This window comes from Anastrepha obliqua, chromosome 5 (genome assembly GCF_027943255.1).
Source record: "Anastrepha obliqua isolate idAnaObli1 chromosome 5, idAnaObli1_1.0, whole genome shotgun sequence".
Lineage (NCBI taxonomy): Eukaryota > Metazoa > Arthropoda > Insecta > Diptera > Tephritidae > Anastrepha > Anastrepha obliqua.
In genome coordinates this window covers 92,677,355-92,698,647 of record NC_072896.1, presented here as the reverse complement: position 1 = coordinate 92,698,647, position 21,293 = coordinate 92,677,355, and the positions used below count along the sequence as shown (strand labels likewise).

At 34.6% G+C, this 21,293-nt stretch overlaps 1 protein-coding gene across 1 annotated transcript in view; it reads left to right on the top strand.

The window, feature by feature from the left end:
• LOC129247010 (uncharacterized) overlaps nucleotides 1-21,070 on the top strand; it is a 106,841-nt gene extending 85,771 nt beyond the window's left edge. Inside the window, exons 3-14 of the mRNA XM_054885833.1 lie at nucleotides 11,385-11,938; nucleotides 12,006-12,354; nucleotides 12,417-12,531; nucleotides 12,608-12,879; nucleotides 12,993-13,268; nucleotides 13,347-13,564; nucleotides 13,673-15,051; nucleotides 15,118-15,271; nucleotides 15,332-15,593; nucleotides 15,661-15,807; nucleotides 18,757-18,910; nucleotides 19,012-21,070. Coding sequence (XP_054741808.1) covers nucleotides 11,385-11,938; nucleotides 12,006-12,354; nucleotides 12,417-12,531; nucleotides 12,608-12,879; nucleotides 12,993-13,268; nucleotides 13,347-13,564; nucleotides 13,673-15,051; nucleotides 15,118-15,271; nucleotides 15,332-15,593; nucleotides 15,661-15,807; nucleotides 18,757-18,910; nucleotides 19,012-19,254 — 4,123 coding nt within the window. The 3' untranslated portion in view covers nucleotides 19,255-21,070. The remainder of the gene's footprint in view (nucleotides 1-11,384; nucleotides 11,939-12,005; nucleotides 12,355-12,416; nucleotides 12,532-12,607; nucleotides 12,880-12,992; nucleotides 13,269-13,346; nucleotides 13,565-13,672; nucleotides 15,052-15,117; nucleotides 15,272-15,331; nucleotides 15,594-15,660; nucleotides 15,808-18,756; nucleotides 18,911-19,011) is intronic.
• Nucleotides 21,071-21,293: the final 223 nt, after the last annotated feature.

Below are 21,293 nucleotides of genomic sequence, written 5' to 3'. Positions count from 1 at the left end.
AATAGCCATTACCAAAATGTATATACGTACGTGTGTGGCGTTTCGCCAAATGCAAAATTCGGTAAGCAAAGTGAGTTGCAAATAAGCTCACCGTATTAGATGAGTTTGCGACTGGCACGAGTTTTTATTAACTATGGATTAGGTGGTGGCACTTATGGCTCACTGCGCCTCCCAAAACTAAAAAGTGAACTTAGATATCTAACATACCAACACACAAATCTATGCATTGCATGCCAGGCAACGTGCAAATTATTGTGACAAACTCCAGCTGCCTTATTATATATTCCGTGTGCATTTTTTGAGTGACATATTCGTTTTTGCACTCTTTACCTATTCCGATATTTTTGTTTCTTATTTTTACGCCATGCGGTCACATGACTTGCGCTGGTAGTTATTTGGACATATAGCCGCTTTACTGACACACAATTTTGGTGGTAGTTAATTAGTTTGTTGTTGGTGGCTAATTAGATGTTTGTTTTTGTTTTGAGTTTTATAATTTTTTTTTTGTTTTCTTGGCTTAGATGGTTTCACTTTCAAAAGTGTGCCGCAGCAATAAAAAGAAGTGAAGTAATAATACTGAAACAATATGCAAATATGTTAATGTGCCTGAGTGCCGAAGTGCCCAAGTGTACTTGCAAATATAGCTACGAATATATTAACGAGTAGGTGTGCACATATTCTACAATTTAAAGCACATAAGTGCATATGTGTGAGTTCAAATTGATTAGGGGTTAGACGATTTTTGTTATGCTTACATCTTACAGGCCTTTATTCAAAGTGAGAGAGACGTACGTCATTACAAATAGACAACAAGTAATATTATATGTGAAATACTACAGAAGGCGTTAAGCATAAGGTTGCACAAAGTGGCGCACAATTAATCATCCAATTTGGTTTTTGAATTTTTCTTTTTGAATAGCTTTTCTGCTAAATAAATAAATGATTTTGAGTGGTGGAAATATTTATTTCATTTGCGTTACGCTTCGCGTTATTTGCATTTCACTGATCCAATTCCATACTATAAAAGTCAATTCTTGCTCATTAATCTAGAGATAGTAGATATTAGAAGAACTATTCTCTTCCTCACTTTCGTTTTCGATTTGATAGGTGAGGCGATTGACTCCCTATCGGTACTCGAGAAAATTAATTTCAATATTTCTCAGCGAAGCTTAGGGAATGACAATATTTTCTGGTTTGATTGTTAGAACTAATTGTGATTCCAAAGCGCCAATTTCTAGAATTTTGAGAGAACTTAATGTGCTTTCAATTTTGTTGGCCAAGATTTTTCTTACACAAAGCACTACTTTAAAATATTACTAAATGAATTATATAACTAGATTCTAAGTACTCTCTAATATTTTTCCTCTGTAAGCTATACAACAATTCACATTTGCGTTCATTCATTAAAATGAAACAAAAAAATTATAAATTAAATTTATTTTTGATAGAATTATTTAGCATTTTGCATGTTTTTTATAGTATGTAAGAAATACTGTATTTTCAGATTGTTTGATTGATTTATTCATTTAAATTAAGATACAAATAAATAAATAAATAAATATGATTAATATATGACGAGACTTACAAAATTGTAAATCTTCCGATAAAATGATTAATTTTGGGCCACCTTCTATGCAAGCATTGGAATGACTTTGCATTTTCTATTTGCTATAAGAAAATCTACTGTTTTGGATTTAGTGAACTACTGAGCTTCTAGTGAAATCGTAATCAGTTCATTACTTTAGAGCTGCAATGACACTCCGATTAAAATTAAGGTTAATTTGTTTTTATCTTTTAAAATATTTTTGCATATTCTTCTAAATTTACTACATCACTATGAAATAGCCCCATACCTAACAAATTATATTTATGCCCAAAGTTTTTACCATCCACGACATCAGTGTTGAAGTCAATTTCTGAATTGACTCTCAAAGCGCGCCACCATTCGGGTATTAAACTGTCCACGAAGTGGCCTCCTGAGCCTGCTGAATAACCAAAAGTGACACAATGCTAAATTAGCAAAATATGGTTATTTTGGAATGATATTTGTTGGACTTTTAACAAAATACTCTCAAAAGAACATTGCAGTCCAAGTTAGTGCATTGTGTTTTTTTATTATTACACACAAACGAGATTTAAATTTTTTCCTAATAATTGAACATACTCCAAATGAAATGCTAGCGGTATTAACGAGATGCCTTCCTGTTATGTGAACGCAAAATGTTTAATTTCCTTAACATGTTGTTGTGATGGTTTCCCTGAGCGAGCTTTGTCTTCAACGCTTTCTGTTTCTTGATAAAGCTCCTATGACTAAAATGGGTGAGAAGATAAAAAAATCTGCACTTTATGAAAATAAGGCGTAGTGAATGATAGATGCTGAGGTGATTCCATTTCATAATCCTCCGCTAGCTACCATAGACACTTAAATAAGTCTCTACCCTCTTTGCATGTGGAAATCGCCTCACGGTGTTCTTGGCAGCCTAGACAACTCATCATCATTTATTTTCCTGTGATATATTTCTGCCTGGATACTATAAATTACCAGATACTTATCGTTTAATTACGCGTACACTGTCAGCCCAGTGTACGGACTGACGCCTGCCTTTCTAAAGTAATATTTTTCTCTTTGAGGGGTACAAAACAGTTTATTTAATATGTAGCAGATACGTCTGCTAGAAAACATTGTCGGAATCCAAAAACCCACATTTCAATTGATTGGTGCGGTAGGAACTCCAGTGGTCTATGGATGTCCCAGTGTAAAGTAAAAGCAGTGGCAAGTTTCGCATTCGTTGCTATGCAAAACTTCACAAAAACTATCTGTTTATAACAGAAATTTAAGAAGCTCAGTCTAAATTGTTATATATTTAGAAAAGGTTATTGTGCACCGCCTAAGAAGTTTTATATAGGGTGGGTCATGTAAAATTTGCTTTTTGAATCGGCTATAAAAAAACTAATCAATATTTTTTCAAACTTTTTTTTTTATTTTGAAGATTGAACATTGTCATTTTTGAATGAAAAATAATATCGTTCAAATGACTCCCACGACTGGCTTTACAGTAGGCCATTCGATGAAGCCAATTTTTAAGCACATTTTCGATTGTTTGGGCTCCAATTTAATGAATGGCAACTTCGATTTCGTGTTTTAAAGCATCAATCGTCTCTGGATGGTTCGCATAGCATTTGGCCTTAACGGCCCCCCCCCCCCCCCCCAAAAATAGTCCAACGGGCTTAAATCACAGCTCCGAGGCGGCCAATTGATATCGGAATTTCGGCTGATTATTCGGTTTTCAAAAACGGTAGCCAAAAGTTCGAGTGTAACTTTGGCAGTGTGACAAGTTGCACCGTCCTGTTGAAACCAAATGTCGTCCATGTCATCCTCTTCAATTTTTGGAAACAAAAACTCGTTGAGCATGTCACGGTAACGCTCGCTATTTACTGTAACCGCGGAAGAAGAAGAAGACTCACCACTTTGGAAATAGGTTTTCAATATTTCGAAATTTTGTTCAAGCGTATAGCGTCCCATTTCGTAAATGCCAAACCTTTAAGTAAATTATGAACACATTTGACATGCCATTTGTGTTACCATTCTCAAAAAAATAGGTGGTTAAAAAAGCAAACGCTATATGGCCCACCCTGTATAACTTTTATTTTTACAAATATACAAAATTTGGAAGTTAGAAACTAGTAAATCAAACCCAAATTTCAAAATTCAATTGAAATAGGCGAATGTTATGCGTTGGTGAAAAAATATGAAAATGAATTAACTAGCTAAAGAATCTGCGTCAATTCTGAAATACAATTTTTTATCTTTTATCTCGTATATGTTGCGGCCGCCATAGCCTAATGCATTTGTACTTGACTGCCTTTCGGTAGAGCACGAGTTCAAATCCCACGGTACGACTAAAACATTAAATGATAAAAAAAAATTTCTAATAGCAGTCACCCCCCGCTGGCAGTGACAACGTGTAGAGAATCCGAGTGTATTTCTGCCACGAAAAAAGCTTCTTATAAAAAATGATTTCCCATTCGATGGCGGCATAAGACTGTACGCGCCTCCATTTGTGGAACAGCAGCAAAACGCACACCGCAAATTGGAGGAGTAGTTCAGGCAAACACCCAATAATGGATGTGCGGGCCTCTCATCCCTCTAGATAATATAATAAATACCATATATACATTGGTTTTGAGTTAAAACGCATTCAAAATAATTATAATTACAAAGTATATTAAATTTTCATGCTGAAGCATAGCAAGTCACGGTAAAATGGCAACCGCTTAAAGCCAGGCATATTAACCTACATTTTCCCAGTCGGCAATAAAACTAATTTACACACATTTCAGTGTACTTGTGTATACACCCATACATACAGGGGTAGCTATGTGCGTTTCTATGTCAGTGATATTTTCTTATTTAAATATATTCATATATATCTAAGTGTGTATATCATTGAGTTTTTTATTGCATTGCAAAAAATCACACTATAATTTACATGCTGTCTGGTGTAAAAAATAAATCTTTGTAATGATCCATTTAAACTCTCGCTTTTATTTACTGTCTGCCCGCAACTTGCAAGTCGGCAGGCATTTCGGCCAGCCAGTTGGTCGGTTTGCAGACTATTAGCTAGCGTTGCAATCAGCTGGTTTAGACAAACATTCGCAAACATGCAATTAACTAGCATTACATTACACAAAACAAAAACAAAACAAAAAACACAACAACAAAAAATGTTTATAACATGTTATTCAACCGATCATAAACTATGCGTTGGACATGAACAGAGTTGCCGGTTTGGTGTTTTTCGTGCCAAAATTGGTAGACATTTTTTCTTTCGGTAGGTTTAAAATGCATTTTGGAAAATTGTAAATTTTGGAATAGAATTTTTTTGAGAATACAGAGAAAAAAATATTTGCCATACCTGCATAATTTTAAAACATTTTGCCTTTGCTGCAAGCTCGTAAGTTTTTTGTTAATCAAATATTTTTTTTTTTGCAAGTAGAAGTATATTTATAAAAATCATGAATGCGCACCAGATAGTTATTCTCACAATTTTGCTTCAGGTGGCCAAATTTTGTAATCTATCATCCTATGTTGGCTTAAAATATTTGTAATGCCATTGGCTTTCCTTAGTTATTTCTTTTGTGGAGTTTTTCAACTAAAAAGAATGAATGAATATAAATATAAATGAATATATTTCCAAAAAAGCTTTAAAGCCTGTCAGAAATCAAAACAGATTAACGAAACCAATGCAAGACTGAGTCTTGTCGAGGCCCAATTTTCCTGAAAGGAGTGAACAAGTATAAAAAAAATAGTGAAGGACTATTCTGATTGTTACAAAACATGTATCAATGGAAAGAGGCGACTTATATCCCTTGAATAATGTTCATAAAAGTTTAATTTTTATCGCTTTTTGGAATTCTTTCAACAATAACTGTAAAACGACATAGAAAAAAAACAGATTCTTTGCCTATATCTCAAAAAAATGTTTTTGGAAAAATAAATTAAACCCATTTCCATATTCAGCGTCCCCAAATTAGTCTTAAAAACAGTATTTTCAAAGAAATATTTTTTTTTATGTAGACTATTGTAATTTTTATATAAAGCGATATTATTGTTTTCATTTCAAGTGCACTCCAAATAGGCAGGATTGGAGCGAGGAGAAAATCTGCACCGAAGCTTGCACCTCTGACGGTTTCAAGATAGCCAGATGGAATCGGGAGTCGGAGCACGGGTTTTCTCTAAATCAGCCAATTTAACTATCTCCTTTAAACTTCCGAACACTGCGATTGTTTTTCAAGCAGAAGTCTTTGCGATCCTGCAGGCATGCAAAATGCTTATGGCACGCGGGAGCGAGGGAGATATTAAAATTTTCTCCGATATTCAAGTCGCGATTAAGGCTCTGACGACGCCATGATACAGAACGAAATTAGTAAACTCTTGTAAAGAGGAGATCAAATCTCTTGGGTGTGCAGGTAACATTTCTCTGATCTCTGTTCCAGGACATAGGAACATAGAGGGAAATGAAATTGTTGATGAGCTTGCCAGGAAGGGGACTGAATTGGCTTCAGAGACCTCCTACCCGGTCATCGCCATCCCCCTGACATTTGTTAAAGGAGAACTGCACAAATTATTTCTCAAAAAAGCGCAGAAAATATGGAGTTCCATTTCTTCATGTGCTATTTCGACAACCCTTTGGTCCCAATACGATATCCGAAGTTTCTTTGGACTCCTTACCATTCAATTTCCAAACTCGTAGCTGAGTTTACCGGTCGCTGGACGATCGGCACGCAAGCGGAAAAGCTAGGGTTACCATTTAACCCCCATTGCATTTCAGAGAAGAAGACTGTAGAGCATTTTCTCTGTAAATGTCCGGGTTTGGCAGCTAGACGACTAAGGTCACTTGGCGCTCCTTTTTTCGACAGACTGGGGCTGTGCGCCGACCTAACTCCAATTAATCTCCTCCATTATATCAACAGCTCTGGCTGGCTCTAGATATCTGCCTGTTGGATGTCTCGTAAAGGTATCAAAATGGCGCTTTAGCGCTATTTGAGGAGTGCCATACCGGTACTTCAATCATTTCACCTACCTACCTAAGTCCACTCTTTCGTTATATGGCGATAGGCTTGAAAAATTGAAAACTGAAATTGACGATTGATCGGTCGAATATTGTTACCGTAGTCCTATAGGCCGCTAACGCCATTCACCAAATTGAAATGCCTCACCCTGTATTGAATAATTTCTCACTTATACTCGCTGACGAACTTCACGGATGTTTGCATATTTAAATACAAATTAATATGTTTCCATTTAAGCCATTCCCCCATTATGTTAACCTGCAGTTATTTAATCCAGTGTCTCGTTTAAAAATCACTAAAACGTGCATTGAGAGTATCAATTTCATTTACGAGCGGATTTAAACACTTTTATACTTATTTTAAATCAAAAAACTTTTTACAATTTGCATGCCCTTAAACAATTAGCAATTTTTTCCAACACGACATCGAAATTTTCCCGGAGATAACACCACAATTACGCCTGAAATCTCCCACACTTTTCTAAACACAACATATTTTTTATACAAATCGAAGCTTCCAATAAATTATAGTTCAAAGGTTTTTCAAATTTGAACTCATCTATACTAGTATATGTGGGAATGTAGGTACATTAAACAAACTAAGCTTAGTTATGTCTTCCCAAAGTAATTAAATTACTTTGCATATTTAACAAGCGGCAACAAATGCGAGTACAACAATAATTGCTCATCTGCTTTCTCAGTAAGCGGCGAACAGTTGGGTGAATGAGGAACTTCGTAAGGGAATTTTTATTATGTATTAGTGTTGTATGCATGTGTGTGTATGTATGAATAGTTGCACGTTTTCTAAAAGCCAATCCTTGGAACAGATGCCAATCAAGCAGCTAATTTTTTATATACTTTTTTTTGGTTTTTTTTTTTAATTATTTATAAACATTTAATACCTGAAAAGGTAGAATGAATCAAATAATAAAAAAAGCGTACACAGTTAAGAATTATGAAAAACCAGTTTAATGAAAATAGCCTTTTTGCTTTTCGGCGTTCCACTAATTAGCCTAAATTTGTATCGAAGCCGGATATTGTTTTCAAGCTACGTGAAAAGTGTTGCTGAGAATTAGCAATGCGGTACAACAATGAAAGGAATAGATATGAACAAGTTGTGAAAATAAGCAAAAAAAAAAATTAAAAACAAAAAGAGGATTGTGTTTTCAGAATTATAGCAAATTATTAATAGATCAATTTATTATTTCGCTGCAAAGTAAAATTTTACTAGCTGAGAAATAATATTAATAAAAAATGTTTTTCGGCAAGCGCATTGTGGCATGAAATCGCTTTGTATTCACCGATATTATGAATTTTTTGTTAAAATATTCTTTTATTTTTTCTATTTTTGTATTTTTTATTTTTTTATTTATTATTATTATTTTTTTTTTTTTTTGTTGAAGGTGAGAAATCTGGCTTTTGCATAAAATGCAATTAGCATGCGAAGTAGTCAGCATTTTTTTATTTTTAGTCAGGTTTTATTTATAATAACGGCCGTCGAAGTCGAATGGCCTGGTCCGTGACTACTATTCGGAGGTGCACAGATTCGAATCTCCGTGCGTGAAATTTTGAGAGCGATTACCTTATTTGTAAGTAATTTACTCTCGAACAAAACGATGTCTGTCCTAATGTTTGTAGGAAATTTATCTAAATCAGCTAACAAATTCAAAGGAAAGCGCCAAATTTGATTTATGAGCAGAAAAAGTTGTAGTAGGCAAAAAATGAACCTCTAAAAACAAATTTGTGTATCAAGAAGGTTGCTAAACATCTTAAGGATAGTGAAAAGGAGAAAAATTTATTGAGTGGTTTCGTCTTCACCTCCACCACCGAGCATTCAAATCCTTGGTTCTGAACCACTACACCATTTCTAAAAGTATGAGTCTGCTTTTACGCCAACAAAGCGACTCGTTAATTTTTTTTTCCGACGGATGGAAAATGGAAGGAATTAATTACATTCTTAGGAATTAATAAAATTTTCGCTATAAAATAAGGTCAAATCTTAGTTTCAACTTAATTTTCTCCTCTATCATCGATACTCTCAGATTTTTAAAAAGCTTGAGAACTTAAAATGTCAATAAAAACAGAAATAATTTTGCAATGATTTTGTTTCATTATAATCTGGTAGATAATTTCGTGGTATTTATTTCTTGCATTCATTGCATTATTTATGTCCGCGGCAACGTGTTACATGGTCCATTCGATCAGTCAAATTTTTGATTACTTTTTCCAACAAATCTGAATAATAAGTCTAAATGAGCTCAATTGATGGTCATTTGGCTTCAATTCTTGCGCAACCTGTATTTTATATGCACGTAAGCCAAGACTTTTACGTAATATTTTCCACTTAGTCGAAGGAAAGAGGCCAAAAGTTGAGAATGAAGACGAATTGAGATTTGGGCTCCTTCATCAACATTTCGCTTTATGTACTTCGCAAGAAGATGTATACTGTTTTTTTTGTTTCAGTAAATTTCCACAATTTACAAGCATTTTTCTGTTATTAAAAGATTCATGTTGACTTCCCAAACCTTACTGAAGAGAAATGTCAACATAGTTTGTCATTCTCATTCTTATCGATATCTATAGTCCTCAAGCAGCTTAAGAATACCCCTAATGTCAAATAAAAGGAACAACAACTAGAAAGAGAGCAGCCATTCTCTTAATACCTGCATGCTATGTTTTGATGCCCAACTGGACCAATTTAATACCCAGACAGGTAATTTAATGGGGAGGGAAGAATTACGAATTTCGAATAATTTGCATGTGAGCGAATCCATGGCAAGTGATCCATATATTTTTGACATTGCTGGAAATTCTTTACAAAATTAGTTTATGTGTGGGCTTAAGGATACTAAAGTAAACTGAAACAAATTTATAATTTTGAGATTTGTTCAAGGTTGAAAATGTGGCAAAGTCTTTTAGAGTGAAAAAATCTTCGCTTCTTTCAAATATTTTCATATATTACTTTAAATTTTATTTTATTTAAAAAGATTTTTTTTGTAATTTTGTTTTTTTTCAAAACTTTTTTTATCAAATTTTTTTTTTTAATATTTTTGTATTTTAAAATTAATTTTTATTTTAAACAAATTTTATTAAACATTTTTTTTATTTAAATCTTTTTAAATATTTTTTGTTTTAAAATTAGTTTTATTACCTTTTTTAATTTATTTGTTTTTAATATTTTTTCCTTTAAATTTTTTTGTTTACGTTTTGTTATTATTTTAAAATAAAGATTTGAAAACAAGTTTATAACAAAAAAAAATTCTTTAAAATAAATAAAAATTCAAAAAAAATTGTTTTGAAAAAAGAGTTTCAAACAAAAAAAATTTTAGAACAGGAATTTTTGAAAAAATTTTAATTTTTATTTATTTATTTTTATTTCTTTTTGTTTTTATTTTTTTATTTTGAAACTAACTTTATTACCTTTTTTTAAATTTTTATTTTAAAATTCTTTTTAACTTTTTTTATTTTAAAACTAATTTTGTTATTTTTTTTATATATTTCTTATTTTAAAATTTTTTTATTTATTTATTTTAATACCAGGATTTGAAAAAAAATTTTATAACAAAAAAAAACTTGAAATAAGCTTTCAAAAAAAAATTTTTAGAACAAGAACTATTGAGAAAATTTTTATTTTTAGTTTTGAAAAACGCCCACTGAATTTTTTTAGTTTTTTATTAAAAGTTGCTACTGGGCCTTGTAATTCAATCAAATTTCATAATGGGATCCTCGTAACTTCGAGTTATAGTCAAATAGGTCCATCAAATCAGTGAAAAATACTGTTCAAGTGAAGCGCTAGTTTTCAACTGTATATACTTCAGAAAGGGTTACAAAAAAATTACGAAAGTCCACTACTGACGAGTACAGCCCATGTTGAGACGATTGCGGTCCCATAAAAAATTGTTTCTTTGATTCTTTCCAAAACTGCCAAAATTTTATTCCATTAGAACTATGTCATTTGATATCCGCTTTTCAAAAATATATCATTACTTCAGCCTAAGCAAGTTTTGTACATTTTTGATCGTTCTAATGCCTTTTGAGTTCCGATTACTTACGAATTTAGCAAAACAGTTCAAATCAGCATTTAATGAATTTTAAAGTACTCGAGTTGGATGAAACAAAATGGATATCTTAGACGGCACAACTCCGAATTGCTCATCCGACACAACTCTATATCAAACAATAGGTACTACAATGGAACTTGCAGGTTCTGCAGGGAGGGAGATGAAACCACCAAACAAATACTGGCATCGTTCCCAGCACTGATCCATGCGCGGCACAAACACGTGGGTAAACAAATTTTACCAGAGGAGAAAAAACGCAATAAAATAGCGCAAATACTAGAATTTATTGCGGAACAGAAAACTGAATTCTAATCCCTCAAAAGGGTACAAGAGTTCTTTCTGGCCGCAATGCTAAATCCGCTCATAATAATAATCGTAAGAGAGTTATAATAACAAAACCATTTCACCAGCTTTCAGAAGGATATTTAAAAAAGTTTTTATGGTGCCGAAACTCTCTGGAGATATAATAAACAGATACGTTGGGGGTCCACTTCAACTTTTTCTTTCGTTTGCCGACCGACCCTGTCTAATATATTTCTATACCAGTCAGACATGACAAATTTATATCACACCCTATCGCAGTTTTTTCTACAGTGGCGAGTGCACTGTCTACTATTCGAAAGTGCTAACAAATTTGAAAATTATACGCACCACTCTAAATATAAAGCTTTATGCACATTTTTTTTACTGAAAAACTCGAATTTGGAAAACATAAAACTAATTATACCTTTACTTTCTTTGTTCATTTCAGCTGCCTTTTTGCCGCAGCACACGCTCTCCGCACCCCTGACGACTTGCAGGCGAACGCTCTTGCTGCCTTGCGCCTAGAGCGAGCTCGCTCACTGGAGCCATGCAATCAAACAGACACCGAAGTATGCCCACCGAGTAAATACCGCCAACCGAGCGGCGAATGTAACAACGTCTCCCATCGTAAGTGGGGCGCACGTGGCGATGTGCTGCTACGTCTCCTCGCACCCGACTATGCCGATGGCATTAGCCAGCCGCGCACCTCGCATGGCACACACGCCCTACCCGATGCCAGCGCCATTATCGATCAGCTGCAATATCATGTTGACGCCGAACTGCGGCATCCGCATATCACCGCCATGCTACCAGCCTGGGGACAATTATTGGCTAACGATTTGTACGAAGTGAGTCAGCTGTCGACCAGTACGAAGTGTTGCAATGAGAATGCCAGCTCTAAGAACCCGGAGGAGCTGCAACAGTGCTATGTGCGGCGTGGAGTAGATTGCAAGGAATACAAACGATCAGTGCCCGCCTACGATGCGGAAGCTTGCGCGAGACGTAAGTTAGATTTTTTGGCACGTACTCTCATACCCATAAAATTGATCAATTTTTTTTACACTTCCAGGTCAACGCGAGCAAATGAATGTAGCCTCAGCTTACATAGATGGCTCTGGTCTGTATGGCGCTACGGTGCAGGATATGCAGGATTTACGCACTTACATTAGCGGTGGTGTTAAGGTGGAATCGTGCAAATATTGTCAGCTGACTAGTGCTTCGGGCGCGCTACATCGTGCGCTGTTGCAGGAACATAACAACATCGGCGAGCAGTTGGCGCATTTAAATCCGGATTGGTCGGAGGAGGATGTTTTCTTCGAGGCGCGCCGCATTGTGACCGCACAAATTCAACATATCACCTATAGTGAATTCTTGCCTCTGGTGTTGGGTCAGGAGACGACCGCCAAGGAGGGACTGAAGTGAGTTGGGATTTGAAAGCACGCTGGGATGATTTTTAATAATTTATTTCTTCATTCTTTAGACTCACTGCTGAGAAGCACTCATCCAACTACTCGAGCACCAATCGCGCTGGCGTTTATACTGAGGTCGCCAATAGCGCATTCCCCGCATTCCTCACTATGTACCCACCAGAGATGGTTAGTCGTAAAGCAGCTGTCATAGTTTTTCAATAATCACAAATCTGATGACATTTTCAACTTATTTCCTCTACAGATCTCGCATTCCATGTCAGCTACACAATTGCTTTCGGTCGCTGCTTTGCAGAAGTCGCTGATTCCTGCCATCAAAAATGGAGATGGTTGGACTGAGCTGGCTTTGGCCATACACCGTGGACGTGACCATGGCATTCCCTCTTATCGTCACGCTTTGGATATGTGTCAGGAGCAGTACTCAGGCGCAGACTCTGCTAATATCACTTTCGAAGTTCTGGCCAAAATCTCCAACATACCTGAGGAACACATCACCAGTTTGAGAGATATCTATCAGTAAGTGTACTAAGCCAAGAAAAGAAAGAAAGCAAGCAGTTGCAAGGCATTCCGATGCCGCGTCACTCGAGTATAAAACGATTTTTCACACATTCACATTTTCGCAACTTTAGAAATGCTGACGACGTCGATTTGCTAGTGGGCGCACTCCTTGAAGATCCTGCTGTTGGCGCTCTGTTTGGACCAACGATTACCTGTTTGCTGACGCGTCAATTCGAGCTGCTTAAGAAGTCTGATCGCTTCTGGTATGAAAATGATATTCCCCCTTCATCATTCACTTTGGTGCAGCTGAAGAGCATACGTCAGACAACGCTTGCGGGCTTGCTCTGCACCTCCAATCAGGTCGAGAAGGTGCAATCGAAGGCGTTCATACGCGAGGATAACTTCCTGTAAGATGACTTTTGGCACGCTTTGTATATTACTTGCTTTGTATGTTAACATATCAATACACTTTCATCCAAATAAAGAAATTCAGTGCTCGACTGCGCCCAAATTCCCACATTGGACTTACATCCCTGGCAATCCAATCCCGAGTCGGCTGAGCTGCACGAGCACGTTGAAATGGAACCTGAAGTGAAAGAGGCTATTAGTGAAATAAATATTGAGCTGTTGGAAGCTGCCGTGGAACGCGCAAAGATTGAATTGGAGGAACGCAAACGTTTTGAATACGAATCGTGGTTGTCGAGTAAGTGTTTGTTCTCTTCCACATTTTCACATTTTCTCATTAAAGCGTAATGCCTTAACGCGTAACACTATAATCTTCTAATTCTGTGCATTTTTTGCTCACTTACAGATGGTGGCATCAGCGCCAAATCACCCGATGGTGTCGCCGCCTCATTCAGCAAGGCCAATCGCAATGCGCTCGCACTTGCCAACTCTTCGCTCATGTTCGAGTTGACTTCCAATGAGATTTTGAATACCCTGAACTCCATCAATCGTCGCAAACGTCAAGCATTCGACAGTAACTTTAATCGTAATGAGCTTTCAGAAACACTCCAAACCATCGATATTAATGCCATTCTTGGCGGTACGACTCAACAGGTGAAGGCCGAGTGCGATGATCCGTTGATTGCTTGCGACACATCTTCACCCTTCCGTACTGTCACCGGTTACTGCAATAATTTACGCAATCCGAACTGGGGCAAATCACTGACCACATTTTCACGCCTTTTGCCTTCGCAATATGACGATGGCATCAATAAGGTGCGTCTACTGTCGGTCACCGGCAGCCTGCTGCCCAATCCACGCGCCATCTCGACTGTTATCCATCCGGATATCTCCAACTTGCATACGCGCTACTCTTTGATGGTCATGCAGTTCGCACAGTTTCTCGATCACGATCTCACGCTTACCCCAATTCATAAAGGCTTCCACGAATCTATACCCAGCTGTCGTCGTTGCAATTCGCCACAAACTGTACATCCGGAATGTAATCCATTCCCGGTGCCGCCCGGTGACTATTTCTTCCCCGAAGTGAATGTGACCAGCGGTGAACGTTTCTGCTTCCCTTCGATGAGATCGCTGCCTGGTCAGCTGACTTTAGGTCCACGCGAACAGATCAATCAGAACACTCACTTTTTGGATGCGTCCATGATTTACGGTGAAAATCATTGTGTCGTGAATAAGCTGCGCGGCTTCGGTGGCCGCTTGAACTCTACCATACGTTCGTTTGGCAAAGAGTTACTGCCGCAATCCAATTCTCATCCCGAATGCAAGTCACGCAACAACCTCTGCTTCATTGGCGGTGATGAACGTGCCTCCGAGCAGCCAGGTCTCACTGCTTTGCATACCATTTTTCTGCGCGAACACAATCGTATTGTCGAGGGACTGCGTGGCGTGAATCCACACTGGAACAGCGACCAGTTGTTCTATCAAGCGCGTCGCATAGTTAACGCCGAATGGCAACAAATGGTGTTCAATGAATTCCTGCCACGTGTGCTCAGTTGGAATGCTGTGAATTTGTATGGCCTGAAGTTACTGCCTCAAGGTTACTACAAGGACTATAATCCTTCCTGCAGCCCCATCATCTTTAACGAATTCGCTGCTGCCGCTTTCCGTATTGGGCACTCACTGTTGCGCCCACATATTCCACGTTTGAGTGTAAACCACCAACCTGTCGACCCACCACTGCTGTTGCGCGATGGATTCTTCCGCATGGATGCCATTCTGCAGGTAAGAAAAACGATTTCATAAATTGTTCAGTAGAAGTGAATAAACAAATATCTAATTTTTGCACAGCCCGGCATTATTGACGAGATCACGCGCGGTCTAGTCGCCACCCCCATGGAAACTTTAGATCAGTTCATTACCGGTGAGGTAACCAACCACTTGTTCGAGGATCGCAAAATTCCCTTCTCTGGTATTGATCTTATTGCGCTCAATATTCAAAGAGGTACACAATCAATAGTTTACTTTCCTGAGAATCTGTGATAATTTTTTTGCCTCTTTTTAGCACGTGACCACGGCATACCCAGTTACAACAACTATCGCGCTCTCTGCAATCTAAAACGCGCCACTACCTGGAGTGATCTCAGTCGCGAAATACCGAATGAAGTTATTAACCGTTTCAAGAAAATCTATGCATCCGTTGACGATATCGATCTATTCCCTGGTTCTATGACAGAACGTCCATTGCAAGGTGGTTTGGTTGGTCCAACATTGGCTTGTATCATTGGCATTCAATTCCGTCAGCTGCGTAAATGTGACCGGTTCTGGTGAGTTGTGACTCATTTGTGTAATGGTGTGAAATTAGAGAAAGAATTAAAAAAAAATGCTTTCCAGGTATGAGAACGCTAATCCTGAAATACGTTTCACTGAAGCGCAACTGGCTGAGATCCGTAAGGTCACACTGGCTAAAGTTCTTTGTGAAAACTTGGAGGTACCTGGTGATATGCAACGTGCTGCCTTGGATCTGCCCAGCAATTTCCTGTGAGTAGACAATTCAAATTATATTTAATTAATTTTTTAAATATCAAAGCCTCAAAGCACATGGAATTTGATAAAAGAAAATGTTTATTAAAAAAGATTATTTTAAGAATTACATTTTTTGATGATTTAAAAAACGTTATTTGATGCTAATTTTAAGAAAAGTTATTGAAAAAAGGTATTTTTTAATAATCTAGAAAAACCACCTTTTTGAAGAAAATGAGTTAAAAAAACACTAAATTTTTTGGTAATTAGAAAAATTTTTTGGTAATTAAAAAATGAATTTAAAAAAAATTCCAGTGTTGATAATTGAAAAACAGCTTATTTAAACAACTCAATTTTCTGATGACTAAAAAAAAATTTGCTTGAAACATTATTTAAAAAATTCCATTTCTTGCTAATTTTATTTGAAAAACTTTAATTTCGTGATAACTAAATATCAAAGTTATTTGAAAACACAAATAAATTTTACGTGAATTTTATTTTGTTCTAAATTACGAAAAAAATTATTAAAAAATATTACTTAAAAAATTAAATTTTGTAAAATAATATGTAGTATTTAAAAAAATTTATTTTTTTGACCAAAAAAAATGTTTGAAAGTAATAAAACTTTTCAATTTTTTATTTTATATCTAAAAAATTTATTTCAAAAATTTTATTTTCTGATAATTAAAAAAAAGTTATTTGACAAAAGTTAATTTTTGGTTAATTTGGAAAAGAGTTATTTGCAAAAAAAATTATTTTTTAACAAAGTTATTAAGAAGACATTAATTTACAAAAATTGTATTTGTTGTAATTTAAAGCAAAATTGTTTACAAAAATTGATTCATTAATAATTTAGAGAAAAAAATCATATTAAAAATATAAATTGTTTTGATAATTAAAACACATAAAAAAAATTTATTTGAAAAATTATTCATAAAATTATATTTCTTGATAACTAAAAGGAAAAGTTATTACAAAAGAGTAAATTTAAATAAAATTTTATTTTGAATATACAAAAAAAAATTAAAAAAAAAAATCAATTTTTTATAATTCAAAAGGAAATTATTTTAAAAAAGTATTTAGAAAAAAAATTATTAATTTTGTTTTTAGTTTTTTATTACAAAAGAGTTAATTTATATAAATTTCAAAATTTAATTTTGTTTTATTTTACAAAATTTTATTTTTTTAATTAAAAAAAAAACAAAAATAACTTAATTTAAAAAATTCAATTTTTAAGATTTCAAAAGGAAGTTATTTGAAAAAAATATATATTTTTGATAATTAAGAAACAAAGTTTTTCAAAAAAAATTACCAGGTAGATACCTATGAAATGAGACTTTCAGCTATTAGTCCAAAGGTGTCGCCAGGAGTATTTTTAAACCTTCCCAAATGTCTTGTCATCTGTCAACAATATTCAGTTCATTGGTTGTTACGTATCATGCAACAATGTTTCGCTAGCGATGGCTATTATAGGGTGGGCCATGTAAAATTTGCTAAATCGGCAATAAAAAAAAGCTAATCAATATTTTTTCAAACTTTTTTTTTTATTTTGAAGATTGAACATTGGCATTTATGAATGAAAAATAATATCGTTCAAATGACTGCCACGACTGGCTTTACAGTAGGCCATTCGATGAACCCAATTTTTAAGCGCATTTTCGATTGTTTTGGGCTCCAATTTCATGAATGGCAACTTCGATTTCGTGTTTTAAAGCATCAATCGTCTCTGGATGGTTCGCATAGCATTTGTCCTTAACGGCTCCCCACAAAAAATAGTCCAACGGTCTCAAATCACAGCTCCGAGGCGGCCAATTGATATCGGAATTTCGGCTGATTATTCGGTTTTCAAAAACGGTAGCCAAAAGTTCGAGTGTAACTTTGGCAGTGTGACAAGTTGCATCGTCCTGTTGAAACCAAATGTCGTCCATGTCATCCTCTTCAATTTTTGGAAACAAAAACTCGTTGAGCATGTCACGGTAACGCTCGCTATTTACTGTAACCGCGGAAGAAGAAGAAGACTCACCACTTTGGAAATACATAGGTTTTCAATATTTCCCAATTTTGCTGAAGCGTATAGCGTCCCATTTCGTTTCGGTTTGACATTAAACCTTTAAGTAAATTATGAACACATTTGACATGTCATTTACCATTCTTAAAAAAATAGGTGGTTCAAAAAGCAAACGCTATATGGCCCACCCTGTATTTTGAAGATTAAGTTTGTAAGCATTTTTGTTAATAAACGTTTGATATTGAAAAAAGTCTCATTTCATAGGTATCTACCTGGTAACTACAAAAAAAGTTATTTTGTGATAATTAAAAAAAATTTGTTAATAATAAATTATTATTAAATTTCTTTTTTATAATTTAGTAAACCAAAAACTATTTAATTAGCATTAAATAAGAAAAAGTGCGTTGCTTGATAACTAAAAAAAAAAATACTTCCAAAAAAAAACAAAAAATAGTATTTTTTATTATTTAGTTAAAAAAAAGCTATACGAAAAATATAAATTATTTGATAATTAAAGAACAAAAAATTAAAAAAAAAAAATATTTAAAAAGTTTTGTGTTTTGGTAATTAGAATAAGTTGTTTAAAACAAATAATTTAGAAAAAATTTAACTCTTCTGATAATTAAAAAAAATAGTTATTTATAAAACTGTTTATAAAAATGAGTTTCAAAAATATTATACGTTTCGATATTTTAACATAAAATTCTTTGAAAATATTTATTTTTAATAATTTAAAAATGTTTAACTTTTAATATATTTATTACAATTAAAAAAAATTTAATATTTTCCATCAAAAGGTTTAGAATTATACCCAGGATAGTATTTTTTAATAAAAAAAATGGCCTTTAAACTGATACTGAAAATATAAAATTTTTTTCGAAGAACTCGTAATACGATTTTTTCAATTTGTACATATTTCTCTTCGACTTTTTCACTCCTTTCCTCTCTCTCTCTTCCAGCAATCCACGCGTGCCCTGCTCATCCATGCCGCAAATCGATCTAAGCCTCTGGCGTGAAAATGTGCAAGGCTGCCAAATTGGCAACAGACATGTACGCGTTGGCGAATCCGCATTCCCCTCACCTTGCACCAGCTGTGTGTGCTCAGCCGAAGGCGTAAGTCAAAATTTTAAATTTTACCTAATCATAAAACCTTTCATATAGATTTTTCATAATTGAAGCAAATGCTAATGTCTAAATGTCTTCGCTTCTTGCAGCCACAATGCGCCTCGCTACGCATTACCGATTGTGGTCAACTGATTCGCCAATGGCCCAAGGACGCCATTCTGCGTGACGAGGTGTGCAACTCACAGTGCGGCATCTACTTGAATGGCAATGGCAATGGCAACTTTGCGCAGGCGCGTCAAGCTTCAGTGCAGGCACCAGTGCGCGTGCAACGTTCACGTCCACAAAACATTTTCAAATTCCCCGATCTGACACCGTTCATTGCGTCTTTGTAGATGAAAGTATGAAATGGTGCAGGAAGCAAATGCAAAAGGCATTTCGATAAAGAGAAAAATATCAGAAAGCGAACACTTTTTGATTGACGCTATTTAGTGAAATAAGTTAAGATATATGGAGATGAATGAAAACAAAGAGAAGGAGAAAGAGTAAAGAAAAAGCAGCGTGAACTGCAACACAGAAACTGCAATGCTTTTACCAGCTGGGTGTCAGCAGCAGACAATACTTATTTAAATTTAATTGTAAATAAACTCAAAGAAAAAAAAACGCACTTTACTACCACTACACAGGCACTTAAGCGCTTGCAGGTGCTTGCGCATACACGCTTGTGCGGATAAGTGCATGTGTATATGTAGTTTTTTGTAACTGTGTATGTATAAGCGAGCGCTTCTGGATGCTCGGCATGAGAGAGTAGACACCTGTGTTCAAAATAAGAGGAGTGTGAATAGTGGGAACTTTTGATTTTTTTTTGACATTTTTTAGACTTAATTTTGAATATTTTTTTATAAAATCACAATTCATTCTACACCTAAAACTCTACAAAAAAAAAAAGTAAAAATCAAAGGAAAATCAACAGTAAAAATAAAATCAAAGCAAATCTACCAAAAAAATGCACAAATCAAATTTCGAAATTAAAAAAAAAAATTTAAAAAAATGTGAGCAAAAATTTTATTTTTGTATGCAGAATTAATTCTTAATTTCTAATTAATTTACAATTTTGGGTATGCAGTTTTATAGTCCATTCAATTCTGGCGCAACAAAGTGCAAATTTGAAGTGACTACAAATTTTCATTGACTTCATTCACTTTACAAATACTTGAAATATTTTTTTGGTTTTTTAATAAATGTAAAAATTGATTATCAATCATTTACTGTCATCATTACTTCTTACACAGGTGTAGTTACTTGTGGTCAATTAGAACGTGAAAGTATAAAATAACTGAAAGAAAAAAATATAAATTTAATATACAGTAAAAGAAAATGGAAGTAAAAACCTCAAAGACTTACATATTTACTTCTAGCATGTAAAGAAATAATACATAAGTATGTGAATAATCAGCCAATATGTATTTTCTTACCCCTCCTCTACTCAACTTACACTTCTTAGCCTTCAACTATTCCAAACACTTTCCCGCTTTTTGATATTTTCACACCCAAAGTAAAAAATAAAAAGTGAAATCTTCTCACACTATCTTCAATCTCTGTCTCGGAATTTCTCGCTGCTTTCCAACTTTCATTACCCTAACTGCCTTGTAGAGTTTCATATACATATATACATACTTATATATATGTAATACCTGTAGCGAAATATGAAAATAAAATATTTGTACTTATTTAGTTCTAGAATTTATTTTATTTTTGTAATATCTCTCTCTCTCTCTCTCTCTCTCACTCTCACTCTCACTCACTCTGACTATTAGCATTACCACTACAAATATTCCAGTTCTTTTCTCTCTTTCAAATGCAAATTTAAATACTTTTTTAAGTCCAATATTTACTACATCTTTTGTATGGTTTTCATACTTACACTTTTTATCTTCGCAATATTTATTTCAATGTATAATTTATCGAACGCCCTTACACTTAAAACTTTCCTTATAATTAATTTCCTTTTTATACAGCCGCTGAAAAAGCGGAAATAATTATATACTTAGCTTACGATATTTTTTGTAATTTTGTAATTTTGTTAAAATATATTTTATTGTGAATTACACATAAATATACTATATGAACATAAAACGAATATTTTTACCCAGTGAATAAATGCCACAAAATAAAAATATGGGCAAATGCATGTCCGAAAAATTTATAAAATTTTTGGTTTTTCTAAAAATCACTAGAAATACGAGTATTTATATCTTCCTCGACCATGCACACCGCGTTGTTACTCATTTGAAAAAAATTCAGTTAGCGCGACTTAAGCCAATACTAATAACGGGTGAGTTTTTAGCTATTATCCTTTTAAACAGTTGATTTAAGTAGCTGACGTTTTCGTGTTTTGTTTCACTGTCAAACATCTACAGTTTAGTCTATAATT